Below are 15,729 nucleotides of genomic sequence, written 5' to 3' on the forward strand. Positions count from 1 at the left end.
AATGAAAATTAAATACAATTCACTATGCCATACTTCAAAGCCATTTAAAGCCATTTTTCCCTTTATTGTAAAGGTCTGATGTGTTGTTTGTTTCATTCAAAGCACCTGAAAGAGACATTCCGTTTTTATTCATTGAGGGTACAGGGACTAAAATACAATGTAAATATATTACTGGGTGTCTGATTATAGAGTGGAAGTGGTGAAATTAGGGCATCTGTTTTGTATCTAAACCTGCGAACAGCAAAATACAGTGAACTGAGACCTCTAAACTGTTCTGGAATGATCCTTATGTCTCCTGCTGTATTGTTCATTTCTAAAAGTTTTATTACTGACATGTTATCGTATTGATTATAAAAGCAGTAACTGTCAAGGCGCACATTTGAATCCAAAGTGCAAACACTCAGTATCAGGCGCAAACATATCAAGTTTTATAATTTTAAACAAAACCAAGTTGAACAGCAACTGGCTGAGGCAAAGTAACAGGAGAGAGTAAGCAAAGTCTAGTAAAAAAAAAACAAACCCTAAGAATTCTAGAATTTAAAAAAATGGTTAGTTTTAGCAGTGCTTAGCAGGAGAAAACAGAGACAAACTCAGTTTGTTGAAGAAAACCTGCCAGAAAGAAAGTTTGCAACTTTATAGAGTAATCAGAGTAACTGACCCAGTCAAAGTCAGTCCATACATTCCACAGTAGCTGCAGGAAATTCCACTTCATGCAAGTAACATAACTGCCCCCTTAAAGACAACTGTAGCTCTCCTGTTTGGCTGACCTATTTAGCTACATTTATGTGCAGAGCAGTAGACCTATGTCTACATTAGGGCTTTGTCATGAAAACACAGGGACCCAGTGTTAAAAATGATGGCTAACTGCACCACATCATATCAATTACAAAAAAACAAACACCGCAAAACAAGTATAACGTCAGCCATTTTTAAAAAATTAAGTTTATTTTAGTAACAGTTATTTGTCTGCTTTTCTGTTCTCTTTTAAAGCCGCAATAATACAATTTTTTGGAGTGTAGTTGATCATTTAATATATTCCCATGTTTTATGTTAATTGTAAAAATCAGTCTTGTTTTTAAAGGTTATGAAATAATTTGAATATTATTTTAATTTAGACTAATTCTTTTAATAGTAACAGTTTTAAAACACTATTTTGAAAGTAACACCGTATTCCTGAAAACCGACATCATGTTTTGTTTTTGTTGCCATAAAATGGCTTAAATACTAAAATACTGCTCTCCTAACAATAAATTAACTAAATCAAACAATCAAGCAAAAAAATCATAATCTTTTCATATTACTTTAGCAATTCCATCATTTTGTTATTCTCCCATCATTGTCATTAAAAATGTTTTTATTTTAGAATATTGTAATTTTTTCCCCAAAATGTACAATATGACTTTCTTGCCATATCTTTTTCTTTAAGTTAATACTTTATCTTGCATTATTAGTATAATAGTGTGACACTGTGACTTCATCTCAGCCTGACACTACTGTTTTCTTTAGCTGTAAATCAGACCTCAGCAATGTTTAGGAGTTTTGCAGTCTTCCTCAGAACAGCTGCAGCTCAGCATTTCATTAGATATGTGGTGTGAAATGCTCACTGAGTAATCCTGAGTGTTATGAAGTGTCACCGTGCACCAAAGAGCAAATACAGAGGATTTTTCGGGGGGAGCAGTAGCTTCCTTTCTAGTGTCCTATCATGAACACTATACTTGTTCAATAACTAGCTTCTCCTATGATTCCTCTAAATATTTTTTTCCAAACCAAACTGGGAATATGTATATATGAACCAAACATTACATTGATTTGCAGGTTATTGGCTAAAACTGAAGGTGTATATAACTTAGATGAAGATATGACCAGGTTTCAAGATAAATTTATTCATAAATGCAGATAATTCCAGTGCTTCAAGTGTCAACTTACATTTTCTTGCCATTGTAGTGACGTGATGGAGGAATTCTGACAACCCACTTTTCAATCATGATTCATTTTTTGCTGTCAGCTGTCACTTACCAGTGATGCATTCTTATACTTTCTCTTCCTGGGCCAGCTATTGCTTGGAAGGAATTCCAGTCGAGTTGATGGTAATATTTGTCATCAGACAGAAGTACCAGTATCCATCAAACAGAACAGTAGACAACCAAACAGCACAAGGAAACAAATATGTGGGGGAAAACAACAACAACAACAAAAAAAACTTTGCAATAAAGTATCAGAAAAAAATGCAACAATATGGACATTGGTAAAAACATTTCACCTTCGTATAGAAATTTTCAGGATAAAAAGTGAGAATAAAAGTATGGATAGCCAAGGAGGCTCCATCACTTACACTACCGTTCAAAAGTTTGAGGTCACTTAGAAATGTCATTATTTTTGAAAGAAAAGCAGTTTTTTCAATGAAGATCACATTAAATGAACCCAGTCGAGACATTCTTAATGGTGTAAATGACTATTCTAGCTGGAAACAGCTGATTTCTAATGGAATATCTCCATAGGGGTACAGAGGAACATTTCCAGCAACCATCACTCCTGTGTTCTAATGCTACATTGTGTTAGCTAATGGTGCTGAAAGGCTAATTGATGATTGGAAAACCCTTGTGCAGTTATGTTAGCACATGAGTAAAAGTGTGAGTTTTCATGGAAAACATGAGATTGCCTGGGTGACCCTAAACCTTTGAATGGTAGAGCACATGTAAGCCCAAGTTACATTAGCAGACATAGTTCACATCACATAAGTAAGCAATGACCACCAGTGTACTCACAACACAGGATAAAACTTTGAAAAAGTTTCAAGGAACATCAGTGTGCTGTCCTAAATGAAAAATGTTGAGTTACAAAATCTTACAACACAGTTCAATTATCCTTCTTCGCTTCACCAATTTCTTCCTGATAGATTTATTTGTTCTCTAAGTTTAAATTTCTTTGAACATTGGAGAAATACGTCCACACCAGTTGCTTTTTAGCCACAAAATCAAAGCTGTTTGCATGCATGTACCTCGTATGAACAGTTCTCAGGAGTAATGTGCCAATGTGAATCAAGGCTACAATAATGTTGGTTGGTATGAAAGGCTCTCATTCTTTCACGTGGCTGGAGAAGTTGGAGAACCTGTGGATAACTTGTTCTGCCATAGCAAGTATGACGCAGGTGTTAAACTAACAAGACAGCCAGACTAACTGCCTTCACTCATTAGTTTAAATCTACCTTTGGCTTCTCAGATGGTATTTTAAATTTGTATGCATGCAGATTTAAGTTACATTATTATCGGCCATTCATTCCATGGTTTTCATTTTTTTCTTTCATTGCTGTTGTCAGTAGTCTTTACATTTTTGTTGCACTGGGTATTCCTTCCTCCTACTGCCATGGATACAACGTACAGACTTTTTCTAACTTTGGTTTTTGTGACACTACAGCAGCCAATAATGACAATATATCCAACTTCTCACCAATATTTTTTTAGTTTGTACTCAAATCTGCTTGATTAGGCCAATGCAATATCTCAGCTGATACAATTTTAATATTGTTTTGGAAAGCTTGGTGAACAATGGCTGCATGTTGACGTAGCTGAACAAGGGCATGTTGAGATGATCAGTTACACATTGAAAAGACACATCTCAAGCAAATGTGACATTTGTACAGACAATTAATTATTTTGAATGTCAGTACCTCGTCTGTTTTTTAATGTTTCTGTCAAACTTACTAATTATTCTTCGGTTTACATGAAAATACGATAGATTTTTGATGTGGCCAATGCAATACATTACCTCATATACGCACGCGTTACACATGTATACAGTCAATATTCTGTATTGATGGCAGAAGGTATGCTGCTCTGATGAACTGAGTGAATATGTGTTCCATATTCATTCTGCAACAGCTGTAGCAAAAATAGAACCGTGTGAATTTGTGTCATGTAGTGGACATCTGAAGCAGGTTTCTCTGTGACATCAAATTTTTTGATACGTTAACAAGAATAATTTCTACAAATACTATTTCTACATCAGTCTCAGAGCAGTACTACAAAATATTTTCATATCAAACTATAATAAAGAAAACTATGATAAAACTATGGTAGGTAGTCACAGAATGAAAAAAGGTCTGAAATCCTTTATCACTATGTAAAGCTATCGGTACCACAATGTAAGAATACTGCACTTTAGAGTTTATGTAAGTAAAAGTATTTAAAGTCAAATGTAGTAAAATATAAGAAGTACAAGTACTCATGGTTTTTATAGACCTGTCACATAAGGTCTAATGTGTTACACTGTAAGTATTTCATTCTCATCTCAAATACTGCTGGTATTAAACTCTTAGAGGAATAGTTCCACATTTAGATTTTCATAGTTTATAAATATTTTCCGTCTTTCCATGAGGAAGAAGAACAGATGGATATCGACTTCTACGTTTTCAAAAGACAAACTTTGATTTCAGAAGGAGCTTTGCGCTGGAACTATTTCTTCAAACATCTGCATCCTGAGGTCTTTCCAGAAAGGCCGCCGGTACAGAGCCCACAACTACAGCCTGTGCTCACTGATCACATCTGGCAACCCATGCTGTAAAGGTGTAGCCTACTTGGAGGAACAATAAACTATTATTCCAAGAACAGGACATAGTCATGTGTATTTCAGCACATAACTCCTCCTAAAGCCATAAAGTGGCATTTTCACACATTTTTCTAGATCTCATGCTGTTGGTAGTCTTCATGCTAAGCTAGGCTAACCACACCTGGACTCAAGCTCCTTACCAAATATACAAACATTTGATTAATGTCACTTTTTTTCATTTCACTCTCAAAAACAAACCATATTAGCCTAGCCGCGCTAGACCCATGTTTCTGAAGGCACAAGGGTCTAGGGCCGCTTGACAGGGAGGGAAGCGGGCTAAAAGGTTGTCTTTCAAATCACTCTGCAGCAATTGGGTAGGTATACAACCAATCAGCGCAACGAATAGGCTGATTGTGGCTAAGTCCCATTAGCTTCCCAACCAGCGGAGCCAACTGGTATATTAAGGATTTGCCATATCCCGTCGGCATAAGTCCAAATACGTCTTTCTTCTCAATGAAACACTTCAGTGCCGTCCTTTGTTTATCTTTCAAGTTGAATTTTAGCTTCAAATCTTTAAGGGCTGTGGCCAAAGCCGAGTCGAAACATAACTGTTTATTGTGCGCCGGTTGTTTCTGTCAGAATCGTCGCGCCTCTGTCGTCACTTCGTTACGCCCGCCTTCTGACTCTACACTTCATGGTGATTCATCCGGCCAGTTTTAGGAGAATCCAGCCTCGAGCCTTATGGAGGGTAACTAGACCCACCCTGGCAGAGAATTAAATTCGTTGCCGTGGGTTGTCTAGCGTGGCTAGGCTAAAACCATATAAGAGTAGAACTGAAATGTTGAACTATTTCTTTAAGACACAGACAAGAACCTGATATCAACTGTCAGCTAACTCTCAGAGAGAAAGCAAATGAGAGTGTTCCATAAATCTTGAACAACGGCTTTCAAAAAATAAAAATAAAATGAAAGAAAGCACAGACTCAGTATTTGTCTTTACTTAAAACAGAACAAATGAGGAATGCTTGTTCATGTCTCACCTTCTGGAGCTCCACGGCATTATCAATCAAGCCATGATAAAGCAATCACTCCAAATGAAGCACAGAGAAAGATTTAATGTACAGAGATAAAGGTTTGCATCACTAAGTGCATATCAAAATAAAATTATCTTTGAAGCCTACACATTTGTCACACTGACTAGTTTAAACTCTAGCAGTGCATCTTATTTATATTTTGCTCATAACAACATTAGTCTTCAAGGTAACTAGTTACTACAGCTGTTAATGGAATGGAGTAAAAAGGACAACAGTTTTCTCTGAAGGTCTCACAAAATGAAATTACTCACATGAAGTACTACACTAAATGTACGGAAAACTTTTTATCTGTTGGTTTAACTAACTCAAACCTGCATTACTCTTTCAAGCACATCGCCATTTCACCAACCCATTCTGTTAAATTGTTCATCTGTTCTGAGAACAAAATTAGGATTCTTTTTTTTAACGCCACTGTGTACTGATGTACAAAATGCTCTACACGTCTTTTGTGAAATGATTCAGTTTCGAAGCAACATTGTCAAACTGACAGAACCGATCTTACATGAAACTTGATGACTCTTTCTGAACATCAAAATGTACAACGAGAACAGTTGTGTTTCTTTGAAGTTGATGCTACTTTACAAGAGATGGGAGCTTATCTATTATTGCCAGAGACAACTAAAGTGCATGCTGCTTTACCCACTAACTTAATGGCTTGTACAGTAATTCAATAAAACATACATTAATGTCATAGATAACCCTATAATACCTATAGGGTTTGCAGCACAATGTATTAGCAGTTTATTCACTTGTATACTATGTATACAATCATCATATTTTTCAAAGTGCTATAAGTAACCCAAAAACATATTTCAATAATTCAAATCATTGTCACATTAAACCACCAATGATATTAACTTTGACCTTTGTTTCTGTGCTGTAGGGTCACCGGGTAGAAGAAAGACACACATTTAACTTAGATTAATTTTCAACTAAGGCTCATATTGAAAATAAAGGCTTTAAAAATTGACTTGAAATTTGCTGGGTATTTTTTTTTCTATTAATTTAATTGAGAAACATAAAGGTTTAGCAGTTTAGCATGAAATTTGGCACTTCTTTGAGCTTCCTTGAGCACACACTGTCCATCCACATTCAGTGAAAAAATACTGTGCATATTGAACATATTGTATATTTGTACACAATTTACCGCAAACACACGTCTAAAGTAAGCAAGGGCCTCCAGCTCTCTGGGAATTCTGAAAACAGTGACTCCACGGCTGACGATACTCTCCCTGAATAATGCGATCTGAGGGCTCTACCTGATGTCAAAGCCAATCATATGTTTGATATCATTAGCAAAAATGCTTTGTTTTATTTTCGTCATCATCTAATAGATCCTCTGTGTCAGAGTATCCCAGAATGGTGCATTCTGATCTTTTGTGCTCTTGCCTCCTGTATATATAGTACCATAACACTTCATAAACAATATTTTATTAGATGGTAGTAGCACATTTTATCTTTTTTTATAAGTTGTGGCTAAAGGTATAATATTGTGTCATAGGGATGAAGCTCTGGTGGACGATGGGTCAACAAAGTGTGTAACACATGCCACCATTGATACACTGTTATTTCTCACCTCTCTAGCATTAGCAAAGTAGCTGTTTTCACCACAAACTTCAATCTTTCCCAAACACTAACCAGTGTCCAACCCTAACTAAACTATAACTAAAGCATTGACAGGTCAGAAAGCAGTCATATTCATAATTTTTTAACGATAACCCATAACCATTTCACACCTCTGCGGACCTAAGCAAAGAAAAGGAGCACCACAGCCTTGTTATTTATTGGCCTACAACTTGTTAACCCATTACTAAACATGACTTACAAAAATGTCAATGAAAAGGTTTAATTCTGTGTTTAGTTCAGTTGTTTTTTAACTGTTATGTGACACCAAACAATCTCCTTATTAAGCATATTATTGATCTATACTAAAGACACTACTTATTATTTGTAATCTTTTAAAAAGTATCTCTTAAGTGAACGTTGAATTGAACAGGGTTAATCACATATTCTGCTGGGCTGTGTGTTTGACAACCATTCAAACCACATTGCACTCCAATTCCACACTCCAAAATAGAGGTTCTTCAAAGTCTGGGGGCCAAGCAGAAGAGCATCAGGCAGAGAACAAATCATTTCATCCTTGAAATACTGCAGGAAAGCTGTTAAGTCTTTGTTTGAATGCTCTTTTCCCTTTAGGACAATATTTAGTATCTTTGATCACATTCAAAATGATGATCACTAAAACTTAAACCACATTTGTTGGATTGATCTCAATCTGCAGAACTCAGTGGCAGAAACATTTTTTTAAATGAGTGAAGCACTTCAATTCATAGACTTCAGAGGTATGTAGAAGCACCTTAACCTTTGACGGAGGTTTTTAGAAAAGTGAAACTCTGCAAGACTTGTATATGTCATGAGCTATATGGATGACGAGCAAGGCAAAGACGCGGAAATGCAACTTACTGACAGCTTCTGTTTAAAAAAATTTAAAATGTCAAAATGCCTGGTAGGCCATAATAAAAGCATTCCCAAGATGCTTCAGTTCATGTGATGATGACTGGGTCAACTTTATGGGAATGATGCAAAAATAGGAAGAGAAATGATGCTGATGTTATTCATACAACTCAGTGTCTGTTTACATATTATACATATAAGATTAAAGGGTGATTTATAAAAGGTTAGAAGGTAAAAATTTTGAGTTATTGATCCAGGGGGAAGACATATACAGTGCCTATCATAAGTATTCACCCCCTTTGATGTTTTACCCTTTTATTGCTTTCATAAATCAATCATGGTCAATAAAATTTAGCTTTTATAACAAAAAAAATTATTGGAAAAAACTCTTTAATGTCAAAGTGAAAACAGATTTCTATAAAGTAATGTTAATGAAAGAAATTATATAAATAAAAATATTTTTTTGCATAATTATTCACCTCCTTTTTAATTTAAATGTCTAATTCAATGGAATTCCATCAAATTGTTGCCAATAGCCTCACAATTAGTGAAATGAAGATCACCTGAGTGGTGTGGGTGTGTTTCAAGTGATTGAGTTGTAAAATACCTGTGTCTGAAGGGTCCAGAGAGTGGTTGATCAGTATTTCTGGCTACCATTACACCATGAAGACAGAAGAACACTCTAAGCAACTCAGGGAAAGGGTTATTGAGAAGCACAATTCAGGGGATGGTTACAAAAAAAAATTCCAAGGCACTGAACATCCCCCAGAGTTCAGTGAAATCAATTATCAAGAAATGGAAGGAATATGGCACTTGTGTGAATCTGCCTAGATCAGGCCCCCCTCGTAAACTGAGTGACCGTGCAAGTAGGAGACTAGTGAGAGAAGCCACCAAGACCCCTACAACTACTCTGAAGGAGTTACAAGCCTCAGCTGCTGAGATGGGAGAGACTGTGCATGTAGCAACTGCTGCCCGGGTTCTTCACCGGTCAAAGCTTTATGGGAGAGTGGCAATGAGAAAGCCACTGTTGAAGAAAAGTCATATTAGATCTGGACTAGAGTTTGCCAAAAAGCACGTGGAAGACTCCATGGTCAAGTGGAAGAAGATTCTTTGGTCTGATGAGACCAAAATTGAGCTTTTTGGCCATCAGACAAGACGTCATGTTTGGCGGAAACCAAACACTGCACATCACCAAAAACACACCATCCCCACTGTGAAGCATGGTGGTGGCAGCATCATGCTGTAGGGATGTTTCTCAGCAACTGGACCTGGAAGGCTTGTAAAGATAGAGGGCAGAATGAATGCTCTAAAATACACTGAAATCCTGGGGGACAATCTTTTTCAGTCTGCAAGAGAAATACATCTTGGGAGAAGATTTATTTTCCAGCAAGACAATGATCCATAACATACTGCAAAAGCTACACAGGAATGGTTCAAAAAGAACCAGGTAAATGTTCTGGAGTGGCCGAGTCAAAGCCCAGACCTCAATCCTATAGAAAATTTGTGGCTGGACTTGAAAAGGGCTGTTCATGCCCGATACCCGTGCAACCTGACAGAGCTTGAGGAGTTTTGCAAAGAAGAATGGAGCAAAATTGCAGTGGGCAGATGTGCAAGACTGATTGAGACCTATCCACACAGACTCACTGCTGTGATTGCAGCCAAAGGTGCATCTACTAAATACTGACTTGAAGGGGGTGAATAATTATGCAAACAATTATTTTCATTTATATAATTTTCTTTCATTAACATTACTTTATAGAAATCTGTTTTCACTTAAACATTGAAGAGTTTTTTCCAATAAATATTTTTTGTTAAAAAAGCTAAATTTTATTGACCATGATTGATTTATGGAAGCGATAAAAGGGTAAAACATCAAAGGGGGTGAATACTTATGATAGGCACTCTCAGTATGCTCAATAGAAAGCTGAATGATCAGTTTCGGGAAGGGCTTTCAATAGCAATTGAAATGGCACTGCATTTATCAGTGGGGGGTTGTTGGGTTTCTCTCTATAATAATGTAAGACTTTACTATGTAAAGTGCCCCCCCGTTACCACCTCCCAGGCCCTAGATGGCCTAAATAATCTTGAGACCAGATCCAGCAATGAAGCTGATGATGTCAGGACTGAAGCAGGCAACTCAAGCTGAAATGGTTTTTAAAAGTAACGTGGCAACAGAGCACATTGAATGAACATCGAAAATACACATTTTATTTCTTTTTTAAAAAAAGTGAGGTGATCAGTGATATGCGGACACGTTTTCTGAGGTAAATTCACAACTGACTACTTTTGTAGTTTCCTCAGAACGAAGCTACCCTAAGCTTCATGACCATTCAAATATCAGCATTAAGTCTTAATTTGGGCATGACACAAGCTCAGGTGACTTTTCCAGCCAAATGTACAGTGTTCACACATGTTTTAAATTATCAGGACAAAAGACAACAAAAATTTTTTCATGCATTTATTTGTCTGGGATACCTCTATTTGCTAAATTGGGATTAAGGTTTAAGATATTTTAAATTAAATACAGGGGCTATCTGATTGTAAGGAAAACATCCAGCTAATTATATTTCAGAGATTACTCAGCTGGCTCAGTGCTGCTTGGTAATGTGCGTGTGTTTGGGGGTGCAGACAAGCTGCATATGTACATTTCCTCATCATCAAATGAAGGCATTTCAAATTTTTTATCTTCCTCGATATCATCTTCATAAAGAAAGGAGTAGAACACATAGGTTAACATGATATTTGTTTGTTTTAAAGATCTTTTCTATGAATCACAAGAAAATTATCTGACTGTCTTGAAATTGTGATTTTTTTGTGACTATAAAATTACCATAATCTAACAAAATGACTGTGAATATTTGACAAAAATAGGCAACATATATGTTAGGATGTGTATGTCTGCAATTGACATCTCTAAGTTGAAAGTCATGATGTTCTGCTAGCAAAAGGTGGGTGGCTGACTCCAAATTATAGTAGTTGCCAACAAAAAATAAATAAATTCAGTTTTATTAGAGGGTGTCCCTAAAGTCTGGACACATAGGAAATCTCATTAGCTATATTTTTTTGCCTCCACAGATTAAATATCACTTTGTCAAAAGAAGAAAGAGTTGAACTGGTACTTCTCAGTGGACGTGAAGGGAAGTATTTTTTGTGGCTAGCATGAACTTTAGCCATGACCAATTCTAAAGTTTCGGCTGATACACAAGGTCGTCCAGAACAGGGTTTGTCCATGGCACAGCCCATTTCTTTAAACTTTTTAACCACCTTTGCACCGTGGAGAAGCCAAGTGGAATCCTCCTTGGCTGACATGCACTATCTTTATCTTCATCTGCTATCTTTATGTTCATCTATACGTCCGTCCTTCACGTTGACTGAGAAGTACCAGTTCAAGTCTTTCTTCTTTCGACAAAGCCATATATAAGACATGAGTCCAAAAAAAATGACATAGTTAATGAGATTTCCTGTGTGTCCAAACTTTAGGGACACCCTGTAGAGTCTTGTTTACAAGTGAAGGTGAGATGGAATGCCAAAATAAAACACATATTCAGTAGTGTTGTGCCAAACTGCTGTGGTGAAGACTGGCCTTAGCTTAAAAGCCAAGTACTAGATTTACAATAAATCCAAAACTTGACTCAAAGTCAGAACTAGCTCCTTCACATCTGGCAATATTGCAAATAACAGTGGAATTGAATATTATCGCTACATTGCACAGACATATACTGCATTAGACTTAGGCTGGATTACCAACAGTCAACATACAGTCAACTTCCATGCGACCCCAGACCTTTGACTGGCCCCAGAGTTTCCACATTCATTGTGTGGCAACTATTTTTGTTGATCAATTTAGTTTAGTTGCCTAATTAAATAATTTATTTACCACCATTTGGGGAATGCAAGAAAACAGAGCCACCAAAAGACAATATTAAATTACGTGAAAGGGTGGATCTTATCATGGTGTTGTCTTAAAATGCCCATAAAATCCAGTTTTATACCTCCATTATTACGGCTGATTTTGTGAACTAAATGTGTGTTTAATTATATGGCCATCCACCAAACCTGGAGTCAATTCAGGGTTATTAATTCTTCCACATCATTAGGTTCCACTCATCCCTTGAGTAAACCCTGATACCTCCCAATGTTAACAGCTAGTCTGAAATGTGTGCTGTGTGTTAGCCGATAAACATGGCTATCACCTCAAAATCACAATCATGAGAATACAGCTTGGGCTATGTTATTCTAAGATCACTAAATATGGGATATGTAATCACAAAAAAACAAACGTAATTGCAGCTGTGGCTTTTACAACCTTCCATTTCTACGTGTTCACTACTGGCAGCAAATAAAAGGCCATCAGTTTAGATTATTTTCTTTGGTTACAAACTCAAGGATATAAAGATAGTTGTTCATGATGTTTCTTATGATCCCTGGGATATATGAGAGTGTGGCTACTCTCAATATTCAGAATTTTTAAAAGGAGGACTGTTTAATGATCTAATTCTGTTATGTAAAAAGCTGTTGAAAAGATTTCACTCATCGTTTGTGTTTCTTTAAAAATAGGCCCAGTCATCCTCACACCTACAGAATTGCATACCAGAGGAAGAAGGAGGTCAGAGTCGAGATAAAAGCTTGTCAAGGCAAAAGGGACAAAAATAGTTCTATACAAAATAAAGTGTATCTCCAAAAACAAACTAACTGCAGACTCAGATAGCTGCGCAGTCTCACACTCTGTACATGGGCATTTAAATGTAGAATAAGAGAGTATAAAAAATGAAGATGCTCTTATGACATAATTTTAACGCCACTGGGGAACTAATCTCTAGAGAAATAAGAAAGAATATTTAGGCCTGCTATGATACCTCCAGCTGAAACTTAATATGCAGGTGGCAATGCAGGCATAAGGACATGGATAAGGACATAATGCACTACAGGTAGGCGGAAGGTAATGATTGTTGTTATTTTTTATATGAGAACGCAACAGTGTCTATTGTGTTTATATCATGGCCATTAATCAAAGGGACAATTTTACAGTGACGCGAGTAGCTTTATCAGGCTGTCCATTAGCAATATGCTAATGTCACCATGATAACATGCTCATGATGTTTAGCCGATGTAGCTTTTACCATTAGTTTAGTGTAGTAGGTTAGCACACTAACATTGATAATTAGCATTATACAAAAATAACAGATATTTGATCAGATTTTAATGGACAAGTGTCCGATGCAGCAAAATTTTGTGTCATCCTTGGCCATGTATATAATCCACAATATTTTGTTCATGTTTAGACAAAAAAAACCCAGAAATTAATTTGTCCTAACGTGGCAAGAAAACTTCTCTTAGCACTGTTCTTTCATAGGTGCAACGGGAATACTTTCTAATAGCTTTCGCCTGCTAATATTAGAGATGATTAAAACATGTAACATTATACTTCAGTTAATTAAAATAGTTACTTGCATTACATTCCCTTTCCCCTTGTTAGATGCAGCCAGTAAACTGCTCAGCCATCTTTTAAACATTTTGAAGCATTAGCATTATGTTTGGCATTATGCTAAGAATCTACAAAAGTAAGCCTAGATTTCACTTACAGCTTCGAAAGTTAATCATTTTATTGCAGCATTTAAGTGAAAATATTAAATATATAACACATATATATTTACAGTCAAAGATTTGAAATTAAAAAAAGAAAAAAAGCTAAGACACAAGCTTGACCATAACAGAAGATAAACTGTCAGACATTTTGTGTCTGGGCATGTATATTTAACTGTGTATGCAGACAGTTGTTGTTGATAGTCCGAAGGTAATGCTAGTTAAAATGCACCCATGAAGAGTAAAGGGATGGGATCTGCAAATTACTCCTATTTGATCCTGAACTGTTCCTTTTCATTCTAACCTGTCTGTGTAGTTTAAATAAAGTGCCTTTAGAGTTGTGCAGATTCAGTAACCCAACTCAGCCTTTGTACACATTTAGAAGTGCCATATTTACAGAACGAGCAGAATTGAAAGGTTTGATGCTCTAGGGGTACTTCCATTGGTTTTCTTCAAAGAAGAGCATTTGCATGTTTGCACTATTTTTAGATTACATCACTGATACCAGTGTGAGAAAGCTTCCCCAAGCTAATGACTCTTATCACACTTTTCTAGCTCATGGGATATACAGGGCACAGACCAAACATCAGTAGCACCTGTCATCACTATGGTAAAGTATCAATTCATCCATCCATTCTCTATACACCACTTTATCCTCACTAGGTTCTCAGGGGGTGCTGGAGCCTATCCCAGCTGACTCGGGCGAAGGCAGGGGACACCCTGGACAGGTAGTATCAATTGAAGCTAAGCTAATTAGATGATTAATAAATGACATGATAATTGTTTAGGCGATAGTTCATACTTTTGTTCAGAAATATGGGTTCTGTAAAGCGTCTTGAGACAATTTGACCTGTAACTGCCGCTATATAAATAAAATTGAATTGAACTGAAATTGTTCCATTGGATTGTAATCACCACTCACATTGGTGTTTTTTTTCACAATGACATTGGAGACAAACATTAATTTTCTTTCAATGTAACAGGATGACTCTGAATTCATATGTGGGGGCTTTGATGTACAGTTCAACTTTGAAGAACCCTTTTATTAAAAAACTCTCTGTTGACCAATTGAAAGCTCTCTTGTCAGTACTAACAAAATTATCCTTGGGGAGACTCAAATTGGGCCCCTCTCAGATTGGGTCTCTCCTCTTTTAAAAAAAAAAAAATATATAAACAGTGTGTTTGCATATGTTTTCTGCAGGTCCATTTTAGACCTCTACTAAGAGGTAGTTATGTTATTTCATGCCCACTCTATGTATTTTGGGGACACAACATATTAAAAATGCCTCTTAACTATAGCCTTAGATCAGTACCTTTCTAATGTCAATTGAATATTAGGATCTTTACAATGAAGTATTTGTCACATCCCAATTGTAGCTGATTGTGTGATGTGTTTATGATTTTATGTGCCTGCCGTGTATTTCTTTCTGTATTTGTTAAATGAAATTTACTGCATTCTTAGGAGTTTTGTTTTGAAAAACTAAATTTTGTTTGTATGATTTCTATCTCCTCAATACAGAGGGTTGTGTTTCTTTATGATGTGGAAATGGTTTATGTCCATTTTTGTTGTCAAGACCCTTGTCTCATTCCTTTCTTGCCCCCTCACCTTCTGCTCCTTTCCATGCACCCTCTGTAACTAGACGACATCTGACTCCACCACGCATTGCTCAGTGTACTCTTTCACCAGCTCCACGCTCAAGGTGTTGTTGCAGAATTCAGCCATCGACTTCCAAAGTGGTGGATCCAAGAACATCTGGCACATCACATGACCCTTCAGGGTTGCAGTGTGGCGCTGCAGGTGGCACAAGAACTGCTGCCGAGCCAAGTTCAGGTCTTTACCGAACATGTCAATGTTCAGGTAATACCTGGTTCAAAACAAGTGCATCAGTAAACATGTGGAAGAAAATGAAAATGAAGAACGTGTATGTTTAAGTATCAACAAATCTACAGATAAATCCACAATTCTTGCATGCCTTGTGGTACTATTAAAAGATACTATGGTAGCCAGAAGTGCTCGTCTTACATTTTGCATTTTTTATTCTGTTTTACATTTT

General features: G+C 36.6%; 1 protein-coding gene across 2 annotated transcripts in view; it reads right to left on the reverse strand.

Moving 5' to 3' along the window:
• Positions 1 to 1,863: 1,863 nt before the first annotated feature.
• Positions 1,864 to 15,729, reverse strand: part of nat16 (N-acetyltransferase 16) — a 38,828-nt gene continuing 24,962 nt past the window's right edge. For both annotated transcript variants that reach the window (XM_022211543.2, XM_022211544.2), the window contains one exon: positions 1,864 to 15,540. In XM_022211543.2, the coding sequence (XP_022067235.1) occupies positions 15,312 to 15,540 (229 nt within the window). In that variant the 3' untranslated portion in view covers positions 1,864 to 15,311. The remainder of the gene's footprint in view (positions 15,541 to 15,729) is intronic.

The sequence above is a fragment of the Acanthochromis polyacanthus genome, chromosome 23, assembly GCF_021347895.1.
Source record: "Acanthochromis polyacanthus isolate Apoly-LR-REF ecotype Palm Island chromosome 23, KAUST_Apoly_ChrSc, whole genome shotgun sequence".
In the NCBI taxonomy this organism is placed as follows: Eukaryota; Metazoa; Chordata; class Actinopteri; family Pomacentridae; genus Acanthochromis; species Acanthochromis polyacanthus.